The 17,046-nt window shown below is 46.0% G+C and overlaps 1 protein-coding gene across 5 annotated transcripts; it reads right to left on the bottom strand.

Annotated features, from left to right (window-relative positions):
• Window positions 1–547: 547 nt before the first annotated feature.
• On the bottom strand, window positions 548–16,077 carry cluha (clustered mitochondria (cluA/CLU1) homolog a). 5 transcript variants are annotated; one of them, XM_079272659.1, is made up of 27 exons: window positions 15,790–16,077; window positions 11,488–11,681; window positions 10,881–11,052; window positions 10,517–10,660; window positions 10,253–10,380; window positions 9,966–10,144; window positions 9,497–9,622; window positions 8,927–9,074; window positions 8,743–8,835; window positions 8,142–8,576; window positions 7,568–7,827; window positions 7,094–7,488; window positions 6,215–6,316; window positions 5,768–5,862; window positions 5,508–5,660; window positions 5,357–5,419; window positions 5,020–5,264; window positions 4,814–4,898; window positions 4,569–4,722; window positions 4,316–4,455; window positions 3,975–4,055; window positions 3,753–3,878; window positions 3,493–3,614; window positions 3,307–3,400; window positions 3,079–3,213; window positions 2,886–2,959; window positions 548–2,543 (listed from the first exon to the last, which is right to left on the bottom strand). In XM_079272659.1, the coding sequence occupies exons 1-27, from the start codon at window positions 15,923–15,925 to the stop codon at window positions 2,417–2,419; spliced, it is 4,206 nt and encodes a 1,401-aa protein (XP_079128785.1). In that variant the 5' UTR covers window positions 15,926–16,077; the 3' UTR covers window positions 548–2,416. The 5 variants fall into 5 exon arrangements, with proteins under 5 accessions (XP_079128785.1, XP_079128788.1, XP_079128786.1 ...); XM_079272662.1 differs by having other exon boundaries at window positions 7,181–7,488; XM_079272660.1 differs by having other exon boundaries at window positions 9,987–10,144.
• Between the last annotated feature and the right edge of the window lie 969 nt (window positions 16,078–17,046).

Here is a 17,046-nt window from a genome sequence, read left to right as displayed (position 1 = left end):
TACTAATCTGCAGCACCGCGTTAAAAGAGAAACAGTATCTCTGCAGATGACGCGCTTGATCATTCTCAGTGAGTTTCTTCTGTCTTTAACAATTACAATTCCCAAACAATGGACTTCCAGCTGGAGGGACCAACGGGTTCAGAAAGTGCTCAAAAGGAAGCAGTCATTTTGGGCTTTATTCCTAATAATCTGAGGGGGAAAATGCAAAAGATTCCCTTATTTAAATTTGTCATAGTCAACTGAAGCGTGCGCGTATTTGTGGACAATAAATGTCCTTCACGAGACTAATGTTAGTGCGCCACCTTGTGGACACGGTTGAGTAAGACTTTAGTAACAGGGTGAAAAAAAAAAACCTGTCAGTAAGGAAACTGAAAAAACTATATTTTAAGAAAATGAGAAACGTAAAGTTATTAACTGTTATCACCCTAGTTACCATTCAGAAGCATAATAGGTACAATACACACCACTCTGTGCTATTGATGTCAAGACATGTTCAAGGAGCACAATCAGGAAAAATCACGAATAAAATTCACCCAGTCTAAAAAGCTCACCCTTTGTTTTGTTTTTATACAGCTCCCTTATTTTCAGCCGGTACAGTGAGTAGTCAATCTCACACAACTTGTGCCAAGTAAAAGTTCCAGCACCATCTATTGCTTTAATCACATACATTTAGACACGGCAACAATTAAGTAACAAATTGCCATGGAAGGGATACATTGCAATGTATACAAGCGCAAACAAACCTTATCAGCCTCTTTTTGGTACATCACATTGAAGCAGCGCTTCTTTCGTCCCCTTTTGGTGGTGCCGTGGTCGTCGTCACACATCCAAACAGCATGAGAAATTGCACTAAATATTGCTCAATGAACAGACACTGCTGGCGACTTTTTCTTTTTTTCTTATCTCTTCGTTACACATGAAAAGCTAAACCCAATAATGGTGAAAACAAAAAACAAATCAGTCACTACTGCCAATGCTGAGCACCTGTCCAGTGATGAGAAGAGGTTCATTTCAGTACCAATTCCTACATAAACAGATTTACAACATCGGTGGCCATGAATGCGTTAAGAAAAGAGGCATCACCCATCCAACAGGTTTACAATGCGTAGAAAAATAAAACATTTGGAAAGCCAATGTTCGCTTAGCCTCTATTCAAACTATGCAGCAGCAAAAGCAGCAACAGCCCTGGCCAATAGATTTTCTGTTGGACTACACAAAGACACACGCACACACAAACATGCACATATTCTTTCAATGTGTAAAAATAGAAGATTGAACACAGCTAGTATATAGATGGATACATTTACTGCTTAAAAGGTGTATGTTTTATATCTGCGTTTTCCATAAACATCAATCACGTACCGGTCTAAATTCCATCGATTTATACATCTTTTTTTCCCCCACTTCTATATATTTTCTATAAAACAGACATGGCTTAATTTAATTGATGATAAACAGGCCTAAAACACGTTCATACTTCTCCTGTGCACTTTCACAAACTCTATTTTACTTACTAAAGAAAAAATATATATTATTTCCAGCAAATGTAATCAAACTTGTTGAATGCTCGCTAAGGCGTCTCTGTATTGTTTGGCTTGCTTGGAGAAACAGGAACCGTAGGACACAGCAGGCACCCACCGGATGTCATAAATACAAAGGACGGAACGATTAAATAAACAAATCAAGAGTGATGGGTGTCTGCTACAGAGTGGCTCAAAGAAGCCACTAAGGGAATTTACATTCTTACACTCCACTTGGGAAACCTTAAATTTAGTGACTGTATTCGGGTGTTCGTGCACAGTAGAAAGTAGCCCTGAGTTCTAGGACAGAGTAGGCGCTTTATCATTCAGAGCACCGTTGGAGGGCGGGAGGGTGGCTACATGCCCGGGGGTCTTTGAGGCCCTTTAGGAATGGCGGGGCAAAAATATGGTCCTGGGCTAACAGTGCTGCGGGAGGTTTGAGCTGAAAAGAAGCATTATTTTGGAGGGGAATATGATGCAATGGATAAGGCTCTGGTGTACAATGTCACGGCCGTCCTTGGCGTCACTCCCCCGGGCTGCGACCATTCTGTCATGTGCAATCGTATTTCTTGGAAGCTAACACCTTGAGTGACTTCCCATCACCAGGTTCTTGGGCCGGGGTGTTTTTGTCAGATTGCACGTTACATCGATTGTATGTTAGTTCTTTCTCCTACCTCCCTCCCTACCTCGTAGGAAAACTCCCGCTCTGTATCCTTTGTCCTACACATGATGCTGTTTGTTGTCTGGACTTGCGCTGACCCATCCCTCCCCGTTTATCTCAATGCTGATTTAGGTCGCTCGGTTCTCGGGTCCACAGGCTCAGTGACGTGGCTGTTGCGTCACCGCCTCTCCCTGCCCCCATAGCAGAAAGTATCTGTGTTGCGGGCTTGTGTACATTAATCAATGGGAATTTTGTCCTCTAGCTCCAGTGGCCTGTCCTCAGTGGGCTCCTCAATCTTTCCCAGCTCCTGCAGCTGCTGCCGCCTCTGAACCTCCGCTTTCAGGTTCTCCAGATCCTTTTGGCTGGAATGAAATACAAAAAAGAAATTGAACTCCTGTAGAGGAAATTTCCATTTGACCATTTGCAAATTTTGTTCTTTTATTCATCCCCCAACTCATAGCTGTTGTTGTCACTTGTGTCTCCAATCTATTACAATGTACGAAGCCTAAAGTCAACTTTAAAATTAAATTTTACAGAGTCATCATTATGGGCTGAATTTGTATGTAAAGCGATTTAAATAAGGTAATAAAATCCAATATAATATAGCTGCAGTATTCATACTATGGTTTATAATGGCAGATTTCTGTTTATAATAAATATGTTATAAATATGACCTCCCTGCAGGGGTTAAAGTCATTACGTACCTCAGCGGTATAAAGATGATGCCGTTGATAATGTTGAGCTGTTCCAGCACACTGGCCATGCTGGGAGCAGTGAACTGGAAAACAAGAGGAAAAAAAAAAAAAAAAAAAAAGAGTAAGAACATAGCATCACTGCCAAGCGGTGGAGATGAAACAGACGGGAGCACAAAAACACTTCCTGAATCAGAGCAGTCACCTTGAGGGGCGTGATGCTGGCGTTGGAGCCGTTCTTGTAGATCTCATTCATGGTTCTCTGCAGAGCTACGGCCTGCTGGGTGAGATACTTCAGGAACTCTGAGCTCTCCTTGGTCTTCTCGTGTGCCTCGCCCATCTGAGAAGAGTAAGGAGGAATATTTCAGATATCATTTCACCATAACTGACCACGTGTCAGTTCCCGTCAGCATAGAGTCGTGCGGGGCCCCACCTGGTTCTTGTAAATGGTGTAACCCTCCTTCTCGTGCTGCAGCGCTGAGCGGAACTCGGCCTTGCTCTCGTAAACCCTCGCAACCAAATGATGACTGAGAAACAAACAAGCCGTGCAGAACGTAAATCATCATGTCAGCCAGTATTATAACTACTATATGGATATGGACGACCAATCCCTCCACACCTGAGGGCCACTTTAAGGGACCGGGGTCCGTGGTACTTTGTGTTGATAGTCAAGGCGTTCTCCAGGAATCTCAGCGATAAATCGTACTCCATCACTCCATGTAGCACCAGCCCAATGTTGCTCTGTGGAACGAGAGCCAAGAACAAGGGCAACAGCATTGGTGTTATGCCTTTTTCCCGTTTAAGGATTAATCAGCATCGATGCATTACTGTAGAAGCAGTTGGTGGCTTATATAGATCTCAAGTAAAGACTGCACTCACGTCTAGCAGTGCCATCTCTGGGTGGTCCTCCCCAGAAACCAACAACATGAGGTAACGGGCGCGATACAGCAGCTTCAGGGCGGTCGACAGCTGGCCGTTGGCAAAGCAGTACAGAGCCAAGTGCATCTGGGAACAAACAGGAAACACAACTTACAGGTCAGCGAGATATGAATGAGATTCAGCGTGAACTAAACACCTCCTGCATTTGGTGTGATAACTTACATATTCTTGAATTGTGTTGGGGTGCTCGATGCCGAGGACTCTTTCACTCATCAGAACAGCCTTTTGCTGGTTGCTGAGAGCCTGTGGGAGAATACACAACCGTTATTTAGGTAGGACTTCATTTATTACGCTGACATTTGAATTATAATCTTGTATTAACGGGGCGGTCTAGCAGCAAGCTAACACCATGAATTGCCACAGTAAAAACTATTTCTTCAACATTTTTAGGTTTTAACAGAAGCTTTAAATATGAAAAAATAAAAAAGACATTTGGTACAGGCCTACATTTAGTCACACAGTGGGACACACAAAGAGCCAGGTGTCACCACATGTCTGCCTACCTCAGCGTGGTCTCCCATGATATAATTAAGGCGTGCCAGCAGGCGAAGGCATGCACAGATCTCTACATGCATGGCTCCGTACACATTGTTAAAGAGGTTAAGAGCCTCGTTGATCAGCTCGCAGCCCTCCTTCAGAAAACCTGGAAATGTAAAGAAAAGCTAGTTGAGATACAATTAGTTCTGAAAGATAAGATTTTTACAAACCACTCATTCTGTCAAGGTTCATGCATGATTCAATGCAAACATGTCGCACCTTGCTGCACTTTGGCCTGTCCACTCTGGAAGAAGTGGAAGGCATCCGAGGCTTTGGGGTTCACATGCTTCACAACAGGGAAAATATTCAGGATGTCCTCCTCTGTGAAGGCAGGCTTGTGGCGGCTGTCAAAGTTATACTCCTTTATCAGAATCTAGAAGGCAAATCAAAAGGAAGAAAACATTTACAGAAGGCCATTTGGCAAAGTGCCGTCAGGGGCCACTATTGACTTAAATGAGTGTTACCTGGATGCCAGTTTTGAGTGAAATCTCTCTGAGCAGAGTGGTTTTCTGGAAGCCGTATTTCTCCACCACCTGGTCCACACTCTCACTGTGTAAGAAAACATTTAATTTGTCACCAATAACCACAAAATAAATGGAAATGCTAAAGTGTAAAAAGAGAGCTTTAACATCTGTTTCACATCAGCAGAGGGGGGGGGGGGGGGGCTCACCACTGTATGGTGAAGTGATAGTAGCTCTTGGCCTCAGAGGCAATGTTCTTCCACAGCTCATTGGGCGTCAGGCTGGCCCATGCCGTGTTGTCACCACCGCCGGGGACCCTGTTGCGACGCTTGCGGCTTTTACGGCGAGACACCAGCTCGTCGGGAGGCAGGTGGGCGATGGCGTCGGGGAAGGAGCTCAGGAGGCAGTTCAGGAAATGGCTTACGGCGGCAGAAAGAGCAGACAACTCCACGGCCTGCACGGAAATGAGGAAAAAAAAAACGTCAACATACGTTTGTGGGTTTGTCGTTTAAAGAGGCTGGTTATTGTATGTCAGACGTTACCAACCTGGAGGTATGTCTTGAAGATGTGTTTTGCACATCTGGTGATTAACTCACTGATTCCTATTCTCTAAAAAACAAGTATGGGAAACAGAAATATTAGAATGACAAACCACAAAGGCAAAAAGTGGTGGTTGGATTCAGGGGTTCAGACTCACATAGAAGTGCTCCAGCTGGGCTTTGGCCGGGGTCTTGTCCACAAACTCCAGAACAGTGCCCAGATAGCGAATATTGATTCCTCTCTGTCGCAAGGCCTCGGTCAGTGTGGCTCCATCCATGGGTAGAGCGCTGTGGTCCAAACAGTCTTTAACCTAATCATAAAACACACACACACACAGGCTTTTTAAGTCTCATACACAGCCTAAACAATTCAACCACTTCATTACTAGGGTCTGTGGGGGTCGTCTGTGCCACTGACCAGTGATGGGATCTGACAGGACACCAGGAAGGCAGCAGCATCTTTGAGAAGCTGCTTCTGGATATCACCTGCGCTGTCATCTGGGAAACGTACTCCTAATTCAACAACGCATGCATTAGTTTCTACGGTAAATTATTGTTACATTAAGTATTACAGACATATAATATAGATGGGAACTAGCTCTTAGCTCATCACCTTACATTGGTCATTCCAACTAGTTTGTCCTGAAACAATTTGTGTTGTATTTTGAATATTTGACAAATTCCAAAGCTGCCCTAAAATCTTTACCAAAGAAATGTAATGACGTTGATGAAAAAGATTACTTTTGATTCTTGACTGCCTTCTTTTTTATGACTACGTAACCCATGTCCACATCATTTGCTGTAAAGCTGCCGTCAGGCCTTTTCGTAGATGAAGCGTATGATCACTCATCCTTGGTGTGCTTACCCGGGGAGAAGATGTCAGGGTTGAAGCGAATGTCGAACGACGTGTTGCTGATGGAGCCAACTGCCTTGCAGGCATTGAGGACGACCTCACGGCTTTTGGGATCTGTTTGTGATTAGGGGTCAAAGAAATCATACAAACATGTTAAAAGTAACGCCGACAGACACAGTATGGCAAAGGGCCAGTTGACACCAGGTCCACATTAAGCCACGATAGCTGAGCTGAGCTTCAAAGTGGATGTGGAAAACAGAGGGTTCAATAATGTAAACGCACCAAACTTCTGTCAAAGTCTGTGTGTGATCACGTATTGAATTAACAGGGACTGTGCACATTAATACACATTCCTGTCGTTAACCAAACACCTATTTTTCATCAGTAAACTGTATCTTTGATCTTGTTATTCAGTTTATTTTGAGTTTGGTGAACTTGCTGTGGACACGGTCTAAGTAGAGAACCCACCACCACCGACGATTATCGACTACAAACACAACAGGTTAGTTCACTCAGATTACTGGGGTTTAAAAGATTGGATTAATGAACACCGCAACTAATGATTCAGTTTATTGGGTCAAATCACACAGCAAAGGCGTCGCAGGGTGGGACAGTTAGAGGCCGGCTGATTGGGGGCCAACACGCGTCCCCACTACAGGCTGAGGGCGGAGCAGGGACGGCTAGCCCGGTGGAAAGAAGACACTACGGCGCAGCACTTGAAACTTTAACGCTCTACCCGATACTCTGCTGCTCGAATGTTACGCGCGCACACATTCTCTAAAATAGATTTTTTTTTGTTAAATGCCACTTCTCTGTTAACACTTCTTCCACCAGAGTAGCTCTCACTGCGTTGTCCTGGCCTTACGTTTTGGGGGATTTTTTTGGACGTACCAATACAAGATCCATCTTCGGCAACTAAGGTCTCGGCCAGCTCTTTGGCCTGAGCTAATCCTGGAATACTTTCCTCAAGCTCCTTACCCTCCAGTGGGCTCTTGCATTCCCCATTTAGGGTGGCTGCGGGTTCTACAAGCCCGTTGGTGGCGGGCCGCGAGGAGTTCTCTTCACCGGCAGTCGCTGCCTGTGAGGCAGCAGAGGCGTTGCTGTCCGTGGAGGCCTCCGTCGCACTGGGAGAATCCGATGCAGTGGTCTGTGTCTGGGTTGTGTCGGCGCCGCTTTCTGAGGGTGCTTCAGCGGTCTCTGTGATGGCGGGTATGTTAGCCTTAGCTTCCCTGTTTGCTTTCTGTTGCATGAGCTGTAATGCCGCCATCTTCATGAAAAGCAGATATCTGCGGAGGGACAGAATGAGCGGTCAAACGAACGGAGAAGCTCTCCTGATGGTGGGGATGTGGCGACGCCGACACTTACCTGTGCTCAACAAAGGCCTCGATGAGCTCTTGGCGTAGACAGGCCAGGCGGTGGCGGTGCTGGCGGGGGAAGCCTTGGCGTCGACTCTCTGGAGACAGCTCCTCTCCGTCCACAGGCAGGAAGTTGAGGTCAGGAGGGAAGGTGCGAAGAAGGTCCAGGATGTAGTGTCTGCCATCATTTCCGATGATGCCCTTACACTCGACAGATGAGCACAGCTCCACGGACTCACTTTTCTCGTTCAGCACGTTGTGCCTCTGGACCTAAAATGTGAATACACAACGTCTCTTTGTGTGGTTTGTGAGGCTCAACATGATCAGAAATACAGGCCTTGAATAAATAAGGCTGCCGATATTCTTTATATTCTCTCGGAATCTTTCCCTTTGCCTCGCCTGTTTATTTATTCCCTTTTAATATAGCAGCTGTTTTTGGATATGAATGGAGGACACAGAGGATATATCAGGCTTTAGCTTCACAGAAAACAATTACTACTGGATCAATTCATTATTGGTTCTGGTCTTTTCATTAGATTTATAACTAATTATAATTTATGACAAACTATAGTCGTGTTACTGACCTTGAGTGGCCTGCTGGTCTTCTCCAGAAGCTCCAGGTATTTGCTGTGAGACACAACCGTCTTTCCGAAGTCAATGGAGCCGTAGATGACGCTCTGCTCCTGCTCGCGCTCCAGGATACCGGGGATGATGGACTGGGCGGTGACGCGGTAGCCTCTGTAGTCCACCACCACCGTCCCCAGAGTGTACAGACCCTCCACGTCCACGGCCCCGTAAGCCCGTACGCCATTCAAGTCATTGGTGGGCGCGACGTGGGCGGCGGCATCTCCGCCCAGCTCCCGGTAGTGATCCCGTACATCGAAGCCCAGGCTGAAGAAGATGTTGTTCCAGATGAACATCTGCATGCGAGTTTCCTCGCCGGGGTTGATGGCCATTACGTTCCCATCGATGACCGCCATGGCGCCTCGAGTGGCAGCTGCTGCAAAGTCACTATGGACCTGCAGGACAACCAAAAAACAAAACAAAATGGAGGTATTGGTGATTTAGACGAAGATGAAGCTGTTACACATTAAAAAGCAACACATTTACGCATCAGATGGCCCATTAACAGAGTGCGCCAGCCGTTTGGATTATTCTGTGCTGTCGATTGTGTAAAGGCAGCACCTTGAATATGGCCCGCTCCCTCAGCAGGCGTTCAGGCAGGTTCTTCCGGGGAAGCTCTCTGGTAGTCTGCAGCTCCTCGTTCCAATCTCTGGTCTGAAAAAGAATCGGCACAAGAAAAACCCCGTCAACACTGGAACGACTTTATTTGTCTGCCTGGCGTGCTGCTGCGTTCAGCTGTGCCGACCTGTCCGGGTATGTGCTCCTCATAACCCAAGCGGGAGGTGTAGGCGTCCTCGGCTCGCACACAGTCCATGGCGTGGTCTACTTGTGGAGCTGTCCAGCTGTACACCTGGAACGGTGTGGCTATCCTCTCAAACGGGTGTCTCTGGACCCTGCAGCAAAAACGACAAGAGGCATCACTTATGGGGTCTCTCTTCGTACATCTCAGGCAGTTTATCTAAAATGTGCTCTTGTTGGGAGTTCCTACGTCACCAATGTTTTAACCAAACGAATGACCGTAATTATTTTGTCTTGTTTAGTTTGCTTATCGTGTTTTTAAGACTTTGACCTCCTGGCCAGGTCTTGATGGTAAAAGACTATGTGTTTTTATCTGGTTGAATAAAGTAAATGAATGAATTAACTTATAATGATTGCAGAAAAGAAGCACTACAAAAGAGAAATGTCCGAAAAGTAAAGTAGAGGAGCTTTTGTACAGCACCAGAGTGAGGAGAGAAACCAGAAAAGACTGAGGTATTAATATCCCACCACAGAGGATGAGCAGAAACATGTTGTGAAGAGAAAGCGATATTTATACCTTTTCTTTTGCAGGGCGGTGAAGTTCTTCTTGAAGGCCGGGCTGATCTGGCTCAATAGCTCCACCAGAGAATGGCTCAGGAAGCTGGGGTTGGCTGGCTTAGGGTTGAAGGTGTAAGTAGTAGATCTGGAACACACACAGCCATTGCTATTATTATTCACACTGTCACTCTGACAGTTTTTTCCAACAGAGGCCCATCTAGAACCTGAAGAGGAACTTAAAATGGCTGTTGGTAGAAACAGAAAAATAACCCATCTCCAAACCATGGCATCTTTCCCAATTCTGCTTCCCAAAGTAACCCAGCTGTCCGACTGGTAAGTCCATGCTGGCATCCAAAACTAGGATCCTGAAACTCTTAATGCCAAGTGACTGACAAATGCAATGTGTATAAACTTTGTATGAGGAGATTATAGAGCTTGAAAAGGTAGAGAGTCCATTGAAGTGAAAACATGGAGCTGCAACAACATACGAGGTCGAAATGTTGACTGACTGGTTGAGGTAGAAGCCGCGTGTCGAGGCAGTGACGCTGACATGACGCTCCTCCACAGTCACCATGCACAGGTACATGAGGTCGCCGTGCATCTTCCTGTTCCCAGGTGGAGGGTTCCAGCCGCTCATGGTCAGGACCTTCAGGCACTGCATAGGCTGCTGGAGGTATTAAAACCATTAGCCAAAGGAAGTTATTTGTAAATACAGTTTCAATCGACAACTGATACTTTCCCTATAACAGTCAGACAATTCAGCACAGCTTCTCACTTTCCAGTCCTTGTTCGGTGGCTGGAGGGGAACCAGGGGGCGGTCTTTGCTGCCAGGCAGGATGTGCTCTGGGGGGGTGCAGTCAATCTGCTCCAGCTCGTTGCCCTTTTTCTTCCGCTTATCACTATCTGCAGTCACATTAAAAACAAGCTAAATGAATGCCTGCGGTCCACCTGCATGTCGCTATTCGCGCAGGACACCGGACATTCAAATGCACGCTTGAAATTGGCCGTGCAGGACTCGGGCCGTTTATCAACGTCATACCTCCGAGGTCTCCGTCAGTGAAGATGCTGAGGAAGGAGAGGGAGTTGCAGTCCACTCCGTTGTAGGAGTCTGAGGGGTCCAGACTTTTCAGCAGGTCTCTGATGTGACGCACATGGATGCGAGCCTCGCGCACCGTGTACGGCTCTGGAGAGACGAGGGACAAAAGAATCCCAAAGGGTATAAAATGCAGGAAGTGATCAGGCTAATGGTCACTTGTCATAAACTACAACTCAAGTCTGTTTCGTCTTTTGCCAGCAGATACATATCAGTATAGCCTCAGCAAGAAATATATATTGTGCCAAGCTGTGGCTTATTTTTTCCACAAGAGTGAGAGAAACACAGGTGCGAAATAAAAGCCTCTGACCTTCCACCACTTTGAGCAGCGAGTCCTCCTGCAGGCCCTCAATGGACTTGAGCTCAGCGAAGTTGTCCAGCACGTTTCCGTCCAGCTGCAGGGAGAAGCAGGTGCGGTGGCAGGTGTCCTCCCGGTCCATCAACACCTGATGGATCTCCTGCACCATTTCCTGGGGAGAGACCTGGCGGAGGAGAGGGAGATGAAGATAAGTACAGATTCAGCTTGAGATATGCAACCTGCTCTGATTCAGATGAATAGTCTTTAGTTTCTAGTTTCAGGGACACCATTGCTCGCACACCGCGGTGTTCAGACCAAAAACAGCCCTGAACCAGGACCGGTTCCACGTCATATGATCCAGGAAGTCCGGCTTGAGGACTCGATCCATAAGTTTTATATTATGAGAGAGGATTTTACAACTCCGAGAGGTTATCACAGCGGTCATTTTTTCCTTCTCTGTCGTGACAATCGGCAGGAAAAATTGCAGAAATAGACTTAATTCGCCAGTGGCCTTTTTGAAATGAATGAGAGAGTTCAGGGGTTTTTTGAACGAGAAGGGCTTTTGTCTGTCTGAACACCCGGACTAATGAACGCTTGCTTGTCGAGAGCGAATCGTTACCTGCAGATCAAACGGCTCCGTTCCAGGCGCCTGAATCTTGACGTTGAAGCCCGTGTCCTGGATCACTATCACTTCCTGTTCGTTAGACTCGTCTCCTCCGTCCGCCTCACTGTTCCCATCCTGCTTCGAGTCTTCGTCCTCTGTGCGCTCATGGGCCCCATCACCGTTCACCATGGCTGTATCTGCACTGTGCCCTGCAATGGAAAAGACACAAAGGGTTCGTCAGTGACGGTAACGTCCTGTGATGGAGTTAAACTGGACAACTTTGACCGACGACGCAGTTAAAAGCATTCAAACCACATGCATGACTCTGAAACGACACAATACAGGCAGAGAGGACGAACTGATGTTCCCTACAAATCTACAGCTGCCATTAGTTAATAATTTAATCATCAACATTGTTGTGCAATGTAAGCCATCCTACATGCAACAAAAGCATGCAGAGGCCCGATGACCTCATAGATAACCTTATTAAATATGAATGAACGGGTGAGCCGAGATGATAGAGCTCAGGTACAACATTCTAGTACTGTGGTGTTCCTACAGCTAATTCAGATACAAGTTAAACACAAGCTGCAGAATAAGCGCAATGAGATCGAGAATCATCAACCGTACAAACGAGTAACTCGTCGAAAAAAAAACTTGAAACTAAAACAAAGATAACTTAATGATTGTATCAAAAACATCGGACAATAAGTAACCAGGCGTTCTTTTCGGCTGAAACTGCAAACTGCTGAAATCAACACTTCTGCAACACTGAATGGAGTTTAGCCAGAGAGCCTTGAGGGATTCGACAAAAAAAGGTCTCAACATTCACAAGAGGGAATTACTTGCCACTTGCATGGCGGATTGTGGCAAATCCGAGACCTGCAAGTCAGCGAAGAACAGCTGCCCTCATTCTTTTGAGCCCTTAATGATCTCATATTATGCATGCATTATATTTCCCACCTTTTCTAAGCGAAAGAAGAGTTAAGTGGAGAATAAAAACGAGGCCTGCCGGTACATGAATTCAGAGTGTGTGGATGTCTCGCTGTCAGCCGGTGTGTCCTTGCTCGCTGTCAAGGGTACACAGCGTCAGGGTTACTGAAGAGAAGGGGCCCGGGGGAGGGGCGGGGCCTCATAACTGGATGGGATTGAACGCACTGAAATGAGGAGCTGGGAGGGGGGGGGGGGGGGGGGGCAGGAGAGAGAGGCGACCGGCCACGCTCTGAATAATAAACACAACGGCTTGAGAAGGAGGGCTCTCAGTGAAGCGGTCTCTATTTTCAGTAGCAGTACAGAAGCGTTTTGTTTCTTATCAGAGCTGAACCATTTTTGTCTGAGAGGTTGAAGTCAGTCATTTCCCTTATGAACCTGCAAAACTCATAACATTGAAATACTTATAAAGTGTCATAGCAAACAGTTTATCACATCCAGCAGTTACCTCGCAGAATTTGCATTAATTTGGAGTTGTGTCTGTGTCCATTTCATGAATGTAATCTAATATACAGCGTCTTTTAGCTCTGTTCTCAGTCTCCATCGATTCTCTTTAGATGCTACATACTCCACTGTGTTCACCAGGTTGTCTCGAACTGTATAGGTCTGTCGCTTGGTGCTGAATGAGTGGCTTTCTAGAGCTTTTCCATGGAAAACAGCCAAAAAAACAGCACTATAGGCGAGTGAACCAAAATAAGTTACGTTGCCAGCCATAAACTCACTGTAAATCTCATCACTATGAGCAACCCCTTTCACATTGTCATTTGATACAACTTCATTTTTAAAGTATGGATTAAAGCCACTTCATGCAAACACAAAATTGTATAACTGAACTACAATCTGTTGCAAGAGTGCAAAGTATTAGACTTCAGACTGTGATTAATGAGGCAATCCAGCAGCCTGTGTGTTGCAAAACGGACCCCTTTCGCACCACAGCAATGGAAGAAAGTTCAGTAAGAAGAAAGGAGAGAGGAGAGAAGGTAACGAGGAACCCTAACCTTTAACGGGACAAATCTCGTGTCAGGTGTTAGGAGAGACACAGTTGAGATTTCATGTTGAAATGAGATACGGTGGTGAGGCAACTATTAAATCTGATCACAAACTTGAGGTCGGACAGTTGCCAAACAAAAGGTCAAGATAAAGAACCGAACAGATACAGATTAGAGGCAAAAAACACCACAGCAAGTAAAGTTTCACTCTGTAACTGATCCATTCTGACTAATCCTTTGAATCAAACTGCCAACTCATAGTGATCATTCACATTTCTTTCAGGTGATGCAATACTTTTTGCACTTCTCTTGGGAACAACTAAATAATAAATCTAGTGAGCCATCTATCCACTCTGTGGCCCTTGACACGGGGACCCTGGCTGCTGTCATAGCAACACTAACCGGCCAGACAACCCTGAGAACAACAATGACACAAGGTCCATCTGTAACCACAAAGTAAACCTCCTGGTGGACAGAGTCCCGGATTCATGCATCTGCAATGGCATTTCACAGTGAATTCACAATAACAGAGGCTGAATGCAAGGTCCGTTTGAGACAGAAATGAATCACAAAATACTTTCCAGCAATTAATGAAAAGAGTGTTCCTACATGCAAACCCGTGTGCACCTTGTGACATGAGGTTCTTTTAAGTGGTCAGAAGCTTAAAGTACCATTGTTAAATATGATGAACACAATAGAGTGGACTGCGGACTGGTGAGGAAAACATCTAGCCAGGAGAGGAGAAGTGACTCCTGAGATGATCCAGGTCACACTTCACCATCATTAAGCCCCTGAGAACCACCAACAGTGGCCCTCGCCTCGGTCTGTCTGCTCTACCCTAACCCTGTAGCTGTTACAACTCTGCACTGATGGTCCAGGGTTTGCTTTGGTCATCAGACAATTTTATGGCAGGTCATAAGTAAGGCTGCAGCGAAAGATCATTCTAATTCTCTCTATTTATTAAAATCACTTGGGCCACCACCAAATGCCCGTGAAAAGTTCCTAAAGTGAAAGATCAAGTTGCTTATTTTGTCCGACCAACACTTCAAGAGAAAACATATTGAGTTTATTATCACATAAGACAAAAGAAAAGCAGCAAACCTGAGAAGCTGGAGCTAGATAGATATGTGGCCTATCCAATGTGGAAGGACTGAAAGACTGGAGACAGCACATACAGAAGGACTCATCCAGCCAAATAACCAGAGGAATTAAAACACACAGAGCAGTGAGGCTCTCTCGCCTGTGTTTTGAAATGAAACTACACAGGCAGAGACGAGTCAGGGTCCCAAATGTGACACGCGCAGACAGACTCTTTGGTGCTGTAGAAGTTGTGTCACAATAACTTCACAGTCTCACATTATTCTTCCTCTACAGACAACAGTCTGCGGCTGCTCCACTGCGAGCCGCCTGCCCTGCTTTTATCTCCCAGTACACTCACCTGCTCACACGGCTGTTCGTGTATTATTAGCGTAACCTTCCCTCTCTCACGATGCATGCACCACCATGACTTGTTCTACGTCAACTAACTTCCGCTTCCCGGTCGAGGAGGAGCACGCGATCTAATCTTTAGAGTGTAACCGCCACACACGGGGCATCTCTTAAAGTACACATTTAAAAACAAGCACATAGAGTCAACGCGTATGTAACGTAGCTGGTCGGACACATAATACTACATGACACCATGCCCCCCCCCCTCCCTCCCCTGTGTTTATGTGGTGTGCAGCTCCACTGAAGGTGACCTTCACTTCATTCCTGTGACAAGCTGTTACTGAACATGTGCGTGAATACCAGTTAGCCCAACACGCGCTGCTACACTGAGATGAGTGCACGAGTCGCGTGCTATACAGACGGGTCACGCTTTACCAGAATAAACACTAAGTTAGTTGTCAGTACGTTGGTTCGTCTTTAAGGGGCACGAAGCGGCGCGCCGACAGGAGCTGTTTTCTAGCTAGCTTACCGACTAGCCTAACTCACCCAGGAGGCTAATGTTAGCATACCGGCTAACTTGTTTTGGGTTCACTTGCATCGTTGCACTATATGCTAATAGCTATGACCCGGTGGATCCGACCCTGTGAAGGTTGCTCGTTTGCTGATTAGCACAGATGAACAGTTAGCATGTGCAAGGTGGACCATCTGAAGTTGGAGAAGCTACCAAAATGATTCATTCAGGTCATTAGCTGCTATGCAGAAAGACAAGACAACCAAACGTTTAATAAACCACGCCGATAACAGCCGATGCATGCTGTTGTTACTGCGTGTACTCTATGATTCTGTGTTATCAGTGTTTTTATATTGTGGCGTTATGACAGCAGATCTTCGGTCTGCTGCAGAGTCTCACCGCATCCGCAGGAATCCTTCAGCTGGGTCTTGCTGGTTTCTTTGCTGTCCTGGGCTCCATCGCCTGCTTCATCCGCAAGATCGACCGGATTACAGTTAGGCACTGACGCCGGGATGTCATCTGTCTTGCTCACCATGGTCGGCAGTCAGTGTGGCAAACAGAAATCCCCCAGCTGCGTTGCTTGATAATGTGAGTCTGTAGAAGAAGAAAAAATCGGCTTCTCGGGCTAAGTCAGTCTAGTTGGCTACATGCGAAGGGTACACAGCTTACAGAAACAAGCATACAGAGGAGGGAAGGACAGCGCTGTACATGGGGCTGATCACACGTGGTTTTCTCCTCCCCTTGACCTGTTTGCCTTTGCGTTGCACTTCCCCACCCACTGAACGTGGCGCTACGGAAAGCCACAAGCGACAAATTCATGTGATTTCTTTTTTTTGTGACGGTGAAGAATGTATCTTATGCACTGGAAGATAACATAAGATCAATGGCTTAGTGGAAAGACAAAGCATTACAATTATTTTAATGTTATTGACATCACAAATACTGATGCAGAGTGTGATGTCATCAGCTCCTATTAGCCACACTGACCTTTAACCTCCAAACTGACTGAGTTCAGCTCACCAATATGCTGACAGCAGTGGCCTGTGCACAACTCCTGGTTGACCATCTATGGCTGGATTACCCTATTTAGGAACTCTAGGGCAGCGGTTCCCAAACTTTTTAGGCCGCGCACCCCCTTCTACATCCCGACCGGGTTCGCGCACCGCCCCCCCCCTTAATAATAAAAATAAAAAAAGAAGCAACAGAGCCTTTTAAGCCTTTATAGCATAATAATCGGACCAATGAGAGAACAGTTTGCTCGCGCGTGGCATTTGTTTACAAGATTTAGTCCGCTGTTAAATGTTGCAGTGTGAACACAAACCGAACAAAGGAGCAACTGCAACATTGTATCATATTAATCCCTGAATCGGAACAAAGCAAACGAACTGAAGGTGTGAAAACGCCCTGAAACACTGCAACAAAGTTTCAATAACTTTCAGTGACACAAGGCTTCACTTTTAAAGAGCAATCAGGATGCGAGCACACACGCACAGGCTCAGAGGCAGATTATCACATTTAATTTACAATCAATGACCGACTAATGTAGCCAGGATGTCTTCGGACAAAGCATCGATGCGGCGCGACACAGTGTTGTTGGACACCGGGATCATGTCCAACTTTTTTGCTTCTTTCTCCCCAATCATACATTCCACCATC

Source organism: Melanostigma gelatinosum (genome assembly GCF_949748355.1).
Source record: "Melanostigma gelatinosum genome assembly, chromosome: 7".
Lineage (NCBI taxonomy): Eukaryota > Metazoa > Chordata > Actinopteri > Perciformes > Zoarcidae > Melanostigma > Melanostigma gelatinosum.
The sequence above is the reverse complement of the archived record's forward strand: the minus strand, read 5'-3'. Positions and strand labels throughout refer to the sequence as shown.

What these genes read in the sequence shown, in the direction of transcription:
- cluha (XM_079272659.1), bottom strand. Translation starts at nt 15,925, where the DNA reads ATGGTGAGCAAGACAGATGACATCCCGGCGTCAGTGCCTAACTGTAAT. An exon ending in TCTTCAAGACATACCTCCAG is followed by an intron (nt 5,265 to 5,356) that starts GTTGGTAACGTC and finishes ATTTCCGTGCAG; the next exon opens with GCCGTGGAGTTGTCTGCTCT. An exon ending in CAGAGATGGCACTGCTAGAC is followed by an intron (nt 3,615 to 3,752) that starts GTGAGTGCAGTC and finishes CTCGTTCCACAG; the next exon opens with AGCAACATTGGGCTGGTGCT.